The sequence below is a fragment of the Phytophthora parasitica genome (assembly GCF_000247585.1).
Source record: "Phytophthora parasitica INRA-310 unplaced genomic scaffold supercont2.12, whole genome shotgun sequence".
NCBI lineage: Eukaryota > Oomycota > Peronosporomycetes > Peronosporales > Peronosporaceae > Phytophthora > Phytophthora nicotianae.
This window is the reverse complement of record NW_008648998.1, coordinates 908,216-920,754: the sequence shown is the minus strand read 5'-3', so window position 1 is coordinate 920,754 and position 12,539 is coordinate 908,216. Positions and strand designations below refer to the sequence as shown.

At 47.8% G+C, this 12,539-nt stretch overlaps 7 protein-coding genes across 7 annotated transcripts; 3 read left to right on the top strand and 4 right to left on the bottom strand.

The window, feature by feature from the left end:
* Positions 1 to 192: 192 nt before the first annotated feature.
* On the bottom strand, positions 193 to 2,028 carry PPTG_07624 (hypothetical protein). Its single transcript, XM_008901904.1, has one exon. It carries the CDS (start codon positions 1,941 to 1,943, stop codon positions 252 to 254), a length of 1,692 nt encoding a protein of 563 aa, XP_008900152.1. The 5' UTR covers positions 1,944 to 2,028; the 3' UTR covers positions 193 to 251.
* A 251-nt stretch (positions 2,029 to 2,279) lies between these two features.
* Positions 2,280 to 3,975, top strand: PPTG_07623 (hypothetical protein). Its single transcript, XM_008901903.1, has 3 exons — positions 2,280 to 2,653; positions 2,721 to 2,802; positions 2,871 to 3,975. The coding sequence occupies exons 1-3, from the start codon at positions 2,361 to 2,363 to the stop codon at positions 3,531 to 3,533; spliced, it is 1,038 nt and encodes a 345-aa protein (XP_008900151.1). The 5' UTR covers positions 2,280 to 2,360; the 3' UTR covers positions 3,534 to 3,975.
* Positions 3,976 to 4,515: 540 nt separating this feature from the next.
* PPTG_07622 (hypothetical protein) lies at positions 4,516 to 5,230 on the bottom strand (the record flags this gene model as incomplete). Its single annotated transcript, XM_008901902.1, has 3 exons — positions 4,516 to 4,866; positions 4,935 to 5,016; positions 5,091 to 5,230. 3 exons carry the CDS (start codon positions 5,228 to 5,230, stop codon positions 4,516 to 4,518), a joined length of 573 nt encoding a protein of 190 aa, XP_008900150.1.
* A 275-nt stretch (positions 5,231 to 5,505) lies between these two features.
* PPTG_07621 (hypothetical protein) lies at positions 5,506 to 6,657 on the top strand (the record flags this gene model as incomplete). The annotated part of the gene is made up of 3 exons (XM_008901901.1): positions 5,506 to 5,645; positions 5,723 to 5,804; positions 5,866 to 6,657. 3 exons carry the CDS (start codon positions 5,506 to 5,508, stop codon positions 6,526 to 6,528), a joined length of 885 nt encoding a protein of 294 aa, XP_008900149.1. The 3' UTR covers positions 6,529 to 6,657.
* A 977-nt stretch (positions 6,658 to 7,634) lies between these two features.
* Positions 7,635 to 8,227, bottom strand: PPTG_07620 (hypothetical protein; the record flags this gene model as incomplete). Its single annotated transcript, XM_008901900.1, has 1 exon — positions 7,635 to 8,227. Exon 1 carries the CDS (start codon positions 8,211 to 8,213, stop codon positions 7,635 to 7,637), a length of 579 nt encoding a protein of 192 aa, XP_008900148.1. The 5' UTR covers positions 8,214 to 8,227.
* A 735-nt stretch (positions 8,228 to 8,962) lies between these two features.
* Positions 8,963 to 9,995, top strand: PPTG_07619 (hypothetical protein; the record flags this gene model as incomplete). The annotated part of the gene is made up of 3 exons (XM_008901899.1): positions 8,963 to 9,024; positions 9,090 to 9,280; positions 9,445 to 9,995. 3 exons carry the CDS (start codon positions 8,963 to 8,965, stop codon positions 9,993 to 9,995), a joined length of 804 nt encoding a protein of 267 aa, XP_008900147.1.
* A 1,107-nt stretch (positions 9,996 to 11,102) lies between these two features.
* PPTG_22164 (hypothetical protein) lies at positions 11,103 to 11,691 on the bottom strand (the record flags this gene model as incomplete). Its single annotated transcript, XM_008902058.1, has 2 exons — positions 11,103 to 11,262; positions 11,414 to 11,691. 2 exons carry the CDS (start codon positions 11,689 to 11,691, stop codon positions 11,103 to 11,105), a joined length of 438 nt encoding a protein of 145 aa, XP_008900306.1.
* Positions 11,692 to 12,539: the final 848 nt, after the last annotated feature.

The window sequence follows — 12,539 nt, the reverse complement described above, 5'->3', positions numbered from 1 at the left end:
GAGTAGAACATGCTTATAAACAGGAAGTTGTGAGCTGTGCTGCTCTTTGTCTCTTAGGCTAGCATGTAACCCGGTGCATGAATAATATTTGTTTCGTTTATGCAATACTGGTATCGTACATGCACTGGTTCGAGTTCAGCGGCAATTAATTTGAGTCTAGACTGGAACAGAGTGTGTGGATAAGTAAACGATCTCGAGTCGACATTAGAAAACGTTAGATAGATCAACAACATGATACATTCATTACTTCCTTAGATCTGACTCTTGCTCGACGACTGCACGCTGTGGTCGCTACGGAATCCGTCTTGGATCTCCGCAATAGTCTTGTCCGACGTCTCCGGCACCATAAAGTAGATGAAGATAATAGAGAGAATAGTCGTGCCCAGGAACGGCGTGAAGCTGTAGTTCGTAATCGCTTCCTCAACGTACGGGAAGCCGATACCCACAATAAGTGAGCAGATCCACTTCATGGTGATACAGATACCAACAGCAGCGCCACGAGCTGAGTCTGCGAAGAGCTCCGCAACAATCGGCCAAAGCAGCGGACCGATACTCAAGTCGTAGCCCACCACGAACACTCCGAGGAAGACAATGGAGAGCCAGCCCACGCTGTAAACCAGCGAGAACGTCATGCCGATACAGCACAAGACCATCACGAAGATACCCGACATCAACATCGTACGTTTACGCATGACCTTCGTCAAGGCAGCAGCGATCGGCACGGGTACAACGTTCAAGATATCGATGATCATAAGTCCGACACGGGAGTCCGAAATACCAGCGTCTTTGAGAATAGACGACGAGTAGAAGAAGACAGCGTTGATCCCCACTAACTGGTTAATGCACGTCAGTCCCAGTGCAATGACCAGCGGTTTACGGAACTTCTTGTTGGTCAGAATAGTCCAGTTCGTCTCAGTGTGGACCTTATCCGATACGCCACTCAGCATCGAAGGCAGCTTGGATCGACGATCATTCGCTTGGATCCAACCCATCATGACGTTGACGTTCTGTTTTCCGTACAGACGCGCCAGTTCTTTCTCGGCTTCTTCGTCTTTACCGTTCGCAACGAGCCACACGGGACTCTCGACCATGAAGAAGAACGACATAACTACGAATCCAGCAGCGAAGACTATTGGCATTCCAGCGATCCATCGGAAACCAGAGGTAGTGTTCCAGTACCAGAACGTGGTGGCTACACCGAAGATACCTAGCGTTGCAGCTAAGTGCGTGTTCGTTCCAAGAGCGTGACGGTTGTGAGGCGTAGAGATCTCGTTCAGGAACGTGTTGACTACAGCCATAGCTACACCGTTAGCCACACCCGTCACGAAGCGACCCGCAGAGAACCACGTCGGGTTGTTTGCTACCACTTGGATCACTGACCCCAGTACCATAATGATCGCGTTGAAGCGTAATGTAGTACGACGACCCCACTTGTTCGACGGGAATCCTGACAGTAGACTGCCAAACATTCCGCCCACAATCCACGCGTTCACTAGCAGAGTCCACGTCGTGTGAGTGTGGCCAGGGAACATGAGGCAAGTGCCTTCCTCCACTGGTCGAGCGTTGCATTCGTCCGTGTTGCTGAAGGTGCTGAGGTTGACTTGAGAGTTGGACCATCCGTAGTGGAAGGCCTCCAGCATGGCAATACCGACAGAGGAATACACGATCCACGTTGGCTTCAGCGAGCGATCCTCGATGTTGAGCATGGGCTCATCGTGGGCGTAGGCAGGTGGCGTCTGCACGACGGCGTATCCGTTGCGTGGGGATTCGTGTGGCGCCATAACGAGCTCAAGTTGGAGGCTTCTGAAGTCTCGGGCAAATTCGAAAGTGACCGTCTCGCAGCGCTGTGAGCTGGTACTTGTGGACTTGCATTCTGTACCATCGGGAAAGAATCGTGAGTGGAAATGCATGCACGCCGAAGCACTCGGCAAAGACGATGACATCTCAAATCCCACCGAACGGATCCCTTCATTCCAGTGCTTATGGGTTGCATTAATCGTTGCCAGGCGATTATGAACGATAGTCTCTATCTTTTACAGTGCCAGCCCTGCAACCACGCATCATACAACTTCAACTTCAGAAATGGTCGACCGGCTCAGGCGCAGCGTTTCTACTCGGTGCCTGGCTCAGCGAGGATGCTTAGTATCACCTAGTATGACGTATTGAAATGATTTGTCCATTGAGTAGAACTCGAGTGAGGTTGATACGCGTACCCAACTCCTGCCTCATGACATTTCAGCCAATGTGTGTTCGCTTTGCTCAGGCCATCAGCGCGGAAGTTTCAAGTTCCTTGCGCCTCGTCCCGTAGACGCATTTGCACATAGAAACAGGTATTACATCCCGTTGGGTATTTCAGAGAAATGGTAAAGACTCTTCCAGTGATCATTTCCAAGAGAATTCACAAGTTTAGCCAGAGACAGTGGTTTTCTCGGAAATACTCGATAGGAGAGCATTTGTCTTCAGACTTGGCACAAACGATTTTTCCGCGTTGTGCTTTTACCACTTCTCCTGCCATGGCGACTGGGATCGATTTCGAGGTTGAAGGGACCACGACGTTTGGTTCGCTTCCTGACGAGAGCTTCCGCTACTTGCTCTCTCTAAAGAGCGAAAAGATTAACCTCTGGTTAGAGAACCGCACGAGCAAAAAACAGTGGTAAGTTTATAATTAAGTTTGATGAGCGTCCGTACTAACTGCCAGGCAAAACTCATATATCGAGCAGGCAATCTGGATTCCTTAGCAAAGAAGAATACGTGACCACTGCAAACGCATTTGTGGATGCATCAGCGGCGGACTACATTTCCGTACGGTAGTATTTTGACAAGTCATCTGAAGGTGTAGAGCTAACTGTTTCAATTGCTTTAATTGTCAGTGCTTTAAGCAGTGTTTAGACTGCTCGGTGGACGAAACTCAAGAATCGCAGCGCAAGCTGGTTTCACTGAAAGGAGACACATTTCAGCTTGAAATGAACATCAAGATTCGACTGCTTCGGTCCTTTCGGAATGTTAGCTACGTGTTCAAGCTAGAACCAGTGGCAGTGGAGCTTATTGACATTTTGGCTTCGAAGCTGAAGGATCAGCAAGAGGAGTTGGAGAAGCTGCGTAGCAGAGTTGACGAAACTGAACGAGTCGTTTTGTACGCCGAAAGCACGACCTGGACGGACGCGATGCTTCGATGGGAGCCCTTGAACTCGGGGAATTTTGTGCTAAGTGCTGACAGTACGTCGATTATCATCGTGATTCCTGGCCTGTACGCGATCAGTGTACTTGTGAGCCATGTTCCAGTCGAAAACAGTACTGCCGGAGCGATATCGCTGCAGAAGAATGGAATCGTAATTCAGCGTGCGGCAGCTGGATCTGTCGTGCATTATTGTATGTACAACAATTCCCAGCAATATGCTAGTCATCGAACCAGTACGTCGCTCATGAGTATGGTTCAGGTCAAAGCAGACGAAAGCATTGAAGTCCTATGCTCGGGGACCTCCTATATCGCCGATACTGCTTCGTATTTGACGGTCATTCGCATCGGATCTTAACCAAGTAACGGCAACTTCGGGATTCTCGAATCGGGAATCGCCTCATCGTGCCAGTTTGGAATAGCCATATTTCAATACAGGAAGCAACAGTCCAAGAATTTGAGTTGCATGGAGGAAAAAAATACTGACAAAAAGTAAAAGGGCAACTTTTCTGTTCTGCGCTGTCAATAATCTCAATTCATGTAACGCAAATTTCAGCTGAATTTGGAATGCCAGACGAGATTGTTGGCTAATCGGATCAAGTTGAAGTTTCATTATCCCAATCAGTACGTGAAATTCATCCGTGTTTGCTCAAAAGTCGAGCCACTGGAAGACTCGCTAAAAAATCGACACACTGCTCCGATTAAGCGAACACGTAATACAACACCAGCAACTATAGATTGGTACGTTTCGAGGAGTATAAAAAACTAACGTGAAAAAAACGTTTTTTAGTCAGGGGATTGAGCCGACGAATTGTCAGTTGAAGTCTGAAGTACATATACTCTTTGTGACGATTTCTTGAATCACCACCACATTCAACATAGTGTGATTTTGTCAAATAAGAACACTACATTAACAACAGCAACGAAATTCGATTATGCACTGCCTTATCGGGTGGAATTAACAGATGGAGTTTTATTTCAGAAAAGACGAGAAGGATATCGTTGTAACCGGTTTTAGCCCAAACTAAGTCGACACCGAATACCACAAGAGTCTGTATTAGTCACCCATACGCACGGCTGTCAAATACGAGGGGTGGCCCCGAATCGAGAAGGACCCCGTGCAAGCAACAGCGATCAACTCGTTCTTCTTGATCTGAACTATACACACTAGTGATGTACTGGTCTGATGACTCACGTGGAGATCATCGTCATATAAATAGGCCGAGTAATTACACCGCTCTTCTCCAACGAAATCGACACCACAGCGGTATTCTCAAGTGGCCGGTGATTCACGAGTACGCTAATTGTGTATAAGCCTGGTGTACGAAATATGATCGAAATTACATCAGAGCCAGCGAAAAGTTCTCGGAATTAATGCTCTCCCACTGAAGCTTCAACGCATTCCCCCAAGTCACACTTTCGGCGTGTACAAAGGCTCGCTCACGTTGGCCACCTTGGCCACGTAGTTTTTCCAACTCTTCCTGTTGGTCTTTCAATTTTGCCTCCAAAATGTCGACCCTGTCAACAGTAACTGGTTGTAGCTTAAAAACGTACTTGATTTCGTGGACGGACAGAAGCAGGCGAATCTTGATGCACATCTCAACCTGTAGGTGATCGTCCTTGAGCGAAATCAGCTTACGCTGTGACTCGCTAGAGCTGTCCGATGAGCATTCCAAGCACTGTTGAAAGTACTGTAATTTAAACGAAGATACAGTAAGCCATTCGTAGCTCCTTGATCATAAAAAAAAAACAATCGTACCGATACGTAGTCAGCTGCTGACGCATCCGCGAATACGTTTGCAGCGGTCACGTAGTCCTCTATGCTCAGAAACCCAGATTGCCTGGCGGGTAGTGAAATAAGCAAGCTAGGTTATAATTAAACTGATTATATGCAGGCCGGCATCATTAGGCTTACCATTGCTTTTTGCTAGATCGGTCCTCTAGCCAGAGATTCACCTTTTCGTTTTTGAGAGAGATCCGATAGCGAAAATAAGCGTCACAACACAGAGCGAAGGCCGTCACTCCTTCGACTTCAGAGTTGATATTGGCTGTCATCCTGGAAATTCGTTTGAGGAATGCCGGGGAAAATGAGATTGTGAAACATTTTCCAGGTATTTGAGGGATAATTACCGAGAAATCCTGAGTGGAGTTTCTATCGATCTCGTTGATCAATTCACGTCGATGAAAATAGATTGAATGATGGAGAATATGATTATGTTTGAAAAGAATTGCAGAGAAAAAAATGGATGTCTGGGTGCTGCGATTGATGGAACTGGAACTAAATAGAGCGAGAATATTGATCTCATTCGATAATTTTCTTGGTCAAGGTCATGGCTACTGGTATTGGCTCCAAAGCGGAAGGCGTCACGACGTTTCCTTGGCCTGCTGGCGAGAAGTTTCGCTATGCAATTTCAGTACAAGGCGAAAAGCTGAATATCTGGTTGGAGTCTCGATCTAGTAAACAGCAATGGTAAGTTGGATTATTATCTGTAGTAGTTGACTACTACGGGTCCTAACCAAACAACATTATACTACCGAATCGGTCAGGCAATCTGGGTATTTAAGCAAAGGAGAATTTGTAAGTGCTGCAAATACATTCGTGGATGCGTCAACCATGGACTACGCTTCGGTAAGGTAGCTGATGAGAGTCACACGACAGGATAGCTTACTGTACGTTTTTTAATGACCAGTACTTCCGACAGTGTTTAGACTGCCTGTCAGACAGAAGTCAAGAATCACACCGTAAACTGGAATCAAGGGTAAATAGCGGGCTTCGGCTTGAGTTGAGTTTCAATCTTCGCCTACTTGAGTCCGTTCGAAACGCCAACTACGTCTTCGAGCTCAAGCCTGTCGCCGTAGAGAGGATTGACTTGTTGGAGTCGAGGCTGAGAGATCAAGAAGAGGAGATGGAACAACTGCGCGGCCAAGTTGATATATCTGATCGCGCCTTTTTGTATGCTGAAAGCGCAGTCTGGACAGCGTCAAAGCTCCAATGGAAGCCGCTAGCCTCTGATAAATTTATACTGGCTGCTGACAGTACGTCGATCACGTTTCGAATTCCAGGCCTGTACGCTATTGCGGTGCTTGTGAATCATTGGCCAAATCAGAATAACACTTCAGGGACGATATCGTTGATTAAGAATGAAGTCAAAATTCAGCGTGCGGTAACTGGTTCTACCAACCTTTACGACAGCGGCTACGGCAAAAACCTGTCTGCTGGTCACCGGACCAGTACGTCGCTTATGTGTGTGGTACAAGCCAAAGAGGACGATAGAATTGCTGTATCGTGTACGAAGACCACGTACGTTGACGACACTGCTTCGTATTTGACGGCGGTTCGCATGGGATTTTAACGAACGGACCGACAATTATCAGGAAGACAACGTGGTTGCAGTTTTGAGTAGCTGGAACTTTGATGCATGAACAGTGATATGACTCCATAGTAAGTTTTACTGAATTATTTGCATTTATTAATTTGGAACATACCGGATCTATCGGCGAAGAATCGTTTACTCCGCAGCAAGAAACATGAACTACAAATACTTCCTGTGTTTTATCGTACATTTTCGACCATTGAACGTAAACGGAACACAAAGAAGTTCTGATGACGATACTGTAGTATTCTAGCATATTGACAGCTCGCGAAATGTGAAGCCATACAATTGATAAACATCTATTGCACCTGGGTCGACATCAAAGAGCTCTCAATTGCTTTGGTATTATCGTACAATATGAGCAGTATTTTTATAAGTTTCGGCTGAATGGCGTACTTGAAGGATATGTAGAAACAGCATATCCAGGTGAATGAGCACGATAGCGTTGTTGTCAGAGATCAAGCTGAAAATAATAAAACGTAACATCAACGAATAAGAAACCGCTTGCTGAAGGAGTTTCTGTAGTCAGTGTGAAAAAATCTCAGCGCAAAATCCATCGTGCTGGAAGTGAATGGTACTCAACTCCAACGTGCAGCTACAGGTTCCGTCTCCTGCTACGCTAAGGGTGCCAGATATGCTACTCAAAGCCACACCAGCACCTTGCTAATGTGTATCACTCCAGTGAAAAAGAACGCATGCTTCAGTGTGACTTGCTTGGGAACGTCTGTCGTCACGAATATGGCGTCATATATGACGTTGGCGCGCATTGGGGCTTGAGCACAGCTGTAATCTCAGCGCTTCGTGTCATCAGCTTCACAAGTTTCAAGGTTCTTCGAGCAGGGAGGCCAAGCTCGATGACATTTGAAAGATGTGCACCACACGGCTCAAGTTGTGCCCGCGTATCAAAATCAATTGAAGTCACTACTTATGATTCAAAAACCACATTGGATATTTTAGCTTTTCACGTCAGTTCTTTAACAACATTTTTACATGCTCTTCTCTTCAAGCTTGGTACACGAAAACTACACGGTCTTGTCACATCGAAAATCCAAACTACCTCGCGGGCAGTCGGCATCACTTAGGCCTTAGGCCGCAGCCGATGCCGCGACGGAACCAGCGGTACTAGTCGTAGTTGTTGCAGCAGCAAGAGCTTCACCAGACCCTTCCTTGGGCCCCTCACCCGAGCTGATGGACGGTATCCCGCCACTAAATGACCCGCCGAAGTCACCACCACCGAAGCCAGAGCCGCCGAAGCCTCCCATCGATCCAGCGAAGCCACCTCCGGTCATGGAGCCGCCGCCTCGACGACCGCCGCCAAAGTGTCCACCGAACGAGCCACTACCCATGACGGGGAAACCCTCACCAGAGCCGACGTTGTGCATGCCCCCGTGACCCGAGCCGTGGTGACCACGGCCGCCACCTCCGTGCATGGATCCCGAAGGTCGGTTGCCTCCCGTTGAGCCGCCATGGTCGAGAGCCCCGAAGCTGCTCTGCGCCTCGACGTTGCCCGGTGTGAATCCCGAACCGGAGCTGAGCGTGTTGAAGTCGGTGGTGCTGACGGTGGAGTCCGTCGTGGCTGAAGCCTCGGAACGCAGAAGTCGCTGGGCGTCTACCGTCGACGACAGAGCAACAAGAGCTGCGGCGAGGATTGAAAACACTTTCATCTTGAGTTACAAACTGTGTGTGGGGTTTTAGTGGGTGGTTGTGGCTGGTGTGTGCCGACAACGAGGCTAATTCAAAAGTGAGGAACCAAATGGAGGGTCAGTGGGGAATGGATGTTGACAACGATCTGACTGCTACCTCGCGCGACTGGCACGAGTCTCGAATGCTCCGCGATCATACCGTATCGGATCCTTGTTCTCGATGACCACGTGTTGTGGCGTTTGACTTGTGGCACCGCTCGTTTTGGTGTCGATGTCATCCACAGGAGCTCAACGTGCACGCGATCGGTGAAAGTCTCAAGCAACGATGCCACTTCGTTTATAGTAAAGCTAATATGAGGATCTGTAAAAGTTAGTCAAGGACGGGATATGTCAAGCACTACCAGCAGATTTACCTCACCTGTACGTTGGGTCCGAGTTGGCGTGAGTCAAACTGCTGGGGTGCGGTGGGTATCGGGTTAGGCAGAATGCGTTGTAGTATAGAGCAAAATATTAGCGCTTTGTTTGCCGAACCTTTTCATTCAATTAATTGTGTCTGTTTTGATATTATAAAACTTCGTACTTAGTCCAGTTAAATATTGAGAATTATGCATTTTACAGCAAATTACATGACTTCATTGATCACTTTTTAAGTCCGAACACTTAAGTTCGGAAATAATAACAAGAAATGCACCCCGATCATACTCAACTACAGAACTGTAATTGCTGCGATCATTTGGCCCCCTACATAGCAGATTAGAAGACCACACAGCATGATACCCACCGCACCCCAGGAGTTTGATTCACGCCAACTCGGACCCAACGTACAGGTGAGGTAAATCTGCTGGTAGTGCTTGACATATCCCGTCCTTGACTAATTTTTACAGATCCTCATATTAGCTTTACTATAAACGAAGTGGCATCGTTGCTTGAGACTTTCACCGATCGCGTGCACGTTGAGCTCCTGTGGATGACATCGACACCAAAACGAGCGGTGCCACGAGTCAAACGCCACAACACGTGGTCATCGAGAACAAGGATCCGATACGGTATGATCGCGGAGCATTCGAGACTCGTGCCAGTCGCGCGAGGTAGCAGTCAGATCGTTGTCAACATTCATTTCCCACTGACCCTCCATTTGGTTCCTCACTTTTGAATTAGCCTCGTTGTCGGCACACACCAGCCACAACCACCCACTAAAACCCCACACACAGTTTGTAACTCAAGATGAAAGTGTTTTCAATCCTCGCCGCAGCTCTTGTTGCTCTGTCGTCGACGGTAGACGCCCAGCGACTTCTGCGTTCCGAGGCTTCAGCCACGACGGACTCCACCGTCAGCACCACTGACTTCAACACGCTCAGCTCCGGTTCGGGATTCACACCGGGCAACGTCGAGGCGCAGAGCAGTTTCGGGGCTCTCGACCATGGCGGCTCAACGGGAGGCAACCGACCTTCGGGATCCATGCACGGAGGTGGCGGCCGTGGTCACCACGGCTCGGGTCACGGGGGCATGCACAACGTCGGCTCTGGTGAGGGTTTCCCCGTCATGGGTAGTGGCTCGTTTGGTGGACACTTTGGCGGCGGTCGTCGAGGCGGCGGCTCCATGACCGGAGGTGGCTTCGCTGGATCGATGGGAGGCTTCGGCGGCTCTGGCTTCGGTGGTGGTGACTTCGGCGGGTCATTTAGTGGCGGGATACCGTCCATCAGCTCGGGTGAGGGGCCCAAGGAAGGGTCTGGTGAAGCTCTTGCTGCTGCAACAACTACGACTAGTACCGCTGGTTCCGTCGCGGCATCGGCTGCGGCCTAAGGCCTAAGTGATGCCGACTGCCCGCGAGGTAGTTTGGATTTTCGATGTGACAAGACCGTGTAGTTTTCGTGTACCAAGCTTGAAGAGAAGAGCATGTAAAAATGTTGTTAAAGAACTGACGTGAAAAGCTAAAATATCCAATGTGGTTTTTGAATCATAAGTAGTGACTTCAATTGATTTTGATACGCGGGCACAACTTGAGCCGTGTGGTGCACATCTTTCAAATGTCATCGAGCTTGGCCTCCCTGCTCGAAGAACCTTGAAACTTGTGAAGCTGATGACACGAAGCGCTGAGATTACAGCTGTGCTCAAGCCCCAATGCGCGCCAACGTCATATATGACGCCATATTCGTGACGACAGACGTTCCCAAGCAAGTCACACTGAAGCATGCGTTCTTTTTCACTGGAGTGATACACATTAGCGAGGTGCTGGTGTGGCTTTGAGTAGCATATCTGGCACCCTTAGCGTAGCAGGAGACGGAACCTGTAGCTGCACGTTGGAGTTGAGTACCATTCACTTCCAGCACGATGGATTTTGCGCTGAGATTTTTTCACACTGACTACAGAAACTCCTTCAGCAAGCGGTTTCTTATTCGTTGATGTTACGTTTTATTATTTTCAGCTTGATCTCTGACAACAACGCTATCGTGCTCATTCACCTGGATATGCTGTTTCTACATATCCTTCAAGTACGCCATTCAGCCGAAACTTATAAAAATACTGCTCATATTGTACGATAATACCAGAGCAATTGAGAGCTCTTTGATGTCGACCCAGGTGCAATAGATGTTTATCAATTGTATGGCTTCACATTTCGCGAGCTGTCAATATGCTAGAATACTACAGTATCGTCATCAGAACTTCTTTGTGTTCCGTTTACGTTCAATGGTCGAAAATGTACGATAAAACACAGGAAGTATTTGTAGTTCATGTTTCTTGCTGCGGAGTAAACGATTCTTCGCCGATGGAACCCGTATGTTCCAAATTAATAGAATGCAAATAATTCAGTAAAACTTACTACGGAGTCATATCACTGTTCATGCATCAAAGTTCCAGCTACTCAAAACTGCAACCACGTTGTCTTCCTGATAATTGTCGGTCCGTTCGTTAAAATCCCATGCGAACCGCCGTCAAATACGAAGCAGTGTCGTCAACGTACGTGGTCTTCGTACACGATACAGCAATTCTATCGTCCTCTTTGGCTTGTACCACGCACATAAGCGACGTACTGGTCCGGTGACCAGCAGACAGGTTATTGCCGTAGCCGCTGTCGTAAAGGTTGGTAGAACCAGTTACCGCACGCTGAATTTTGACATCATTCTTAATCGCTGAATTTTGACATCATTCTTAATCAACGATTTCGTCCCTGAAGTGTTATTCTGATTGGCCAATGATTCACAAGCACCGCAATAGCGTACAGGCCTGGAATCCGAAACGTGATCGACGTACTGTCAGCAGCCAGTATAAATTTATCAGAGGCTAGCGGCTTCCATTGGAGCGTTGACGCTGTCCAGACTGCGCTTTCAGCATACAAAAAGGCGCGATCAGATAGATCAACTTGGCCGCGCAGTTGTTCCATCTCCTCTTCTTGATCTCTCAGCCTCGACTCCAACAAGCCAATCCTCTCTACGGCGACAGGCTTGAGCTCGAAGATGTAGTTGGCGTTTCGAACGGACTCAAGTATCGACAAAGGCATTCGCTGGCGTCACGTAGTTCTCCTTGCTTAAGAATCCGGTTTGCCTGTTTTAAATATGAGCATGAGGAGCTGATGTTTCTATTACGCGAGGATGGAAAGCGACATACACTCCACGTCCAGGGGTTGCAAAATAAAATATTTAATTGTATTGGTTTTCAGCAAAAAAAATAATCCGTCAATGCCGTATCAACCAAAACAATAATAAGTACTGCAATTAATGTGCAATTAGTAGGGTTAGAGCGATGTAGTGGTTTGGGAATGACCCTACCAATCCACCGCACAGGGTTCGAGTCCCACACCTGTACGAGAAGCTGGTGGTTGTCACCGGGACTTTTGTCCTGGCATAGGGGTAATCTAACAAACAAAAAATGAGGCGGCGACGGCAAGACAGTCCACCAGCGGATATGGGTTTTACGCGTAAAATTTAATAACCTCTTACTTTTTATATAGATTTTTATATAGAGCAATTCTATAGATAATGAGAGGGTTCATAACTATGTCTACTCTGCATCTCCTCGTCGTCATCGGCCGATTCATTGTATCCTACCAGAGAGGTGAAGTCCCAGAGCTCGCGGTTGGGACGTAGAAACACCAACATCTCAAAGTTTGCTGGCAGCATGCTGGAACGCAAAGGGTTGAACACCAACTTGCACTGAGAGAAGAGGAGTTCGCACTTATTGCTGGTAGGTGGAATCATTCGCAGCAGGTCAATGTACTTGATCACAGTTACCAAGCGAGGTCGCTTTGCATGACGCAGAGTTTCCGTCGCAAAGTCCACCTTCTTTGGAGTTTCTTGCGCGGAGTCAGTTGGACCAGCAAATTGGGCAACCGCCTCTTCTTCGTCTGAG

What these genes read in the sequence shown, in the direction of transcription:
- PPTG_07624 (XM_008901904.1), bottom strand. Translation starts at nt 1,943, where the DNA reads ATGTCATCGTCTTTGCCGAGTGCTTCGGCGTGCATGCATTTCCACTCA.
- PPTG_07623 (XM_008901903.1), top strand. Translation starts at nt 2,361, where the DNA reads ATGGTAAAGACTCTTCCAGTGATCATTTCCAAGAGAATTCACAAGTTT. An exon ending in CGCACGAGCAAAAAACAGTG is followed by an intron (nt 2,654 to 2,720) that starts GTAAGTTTATAA and finishes TATATCGAGCAG; the next exon opens with GCAATCTGGATTCCTTAGCA. An exon ending in CAGCGGCGGACTACATTTCC is followed by an intron (nt 2,803 to 2,870) that starts GTACGGTAGTAT and finishes TTTAATTGTCAG; the next exon opens with TGCTTTAAGCAGTGTTTAGA.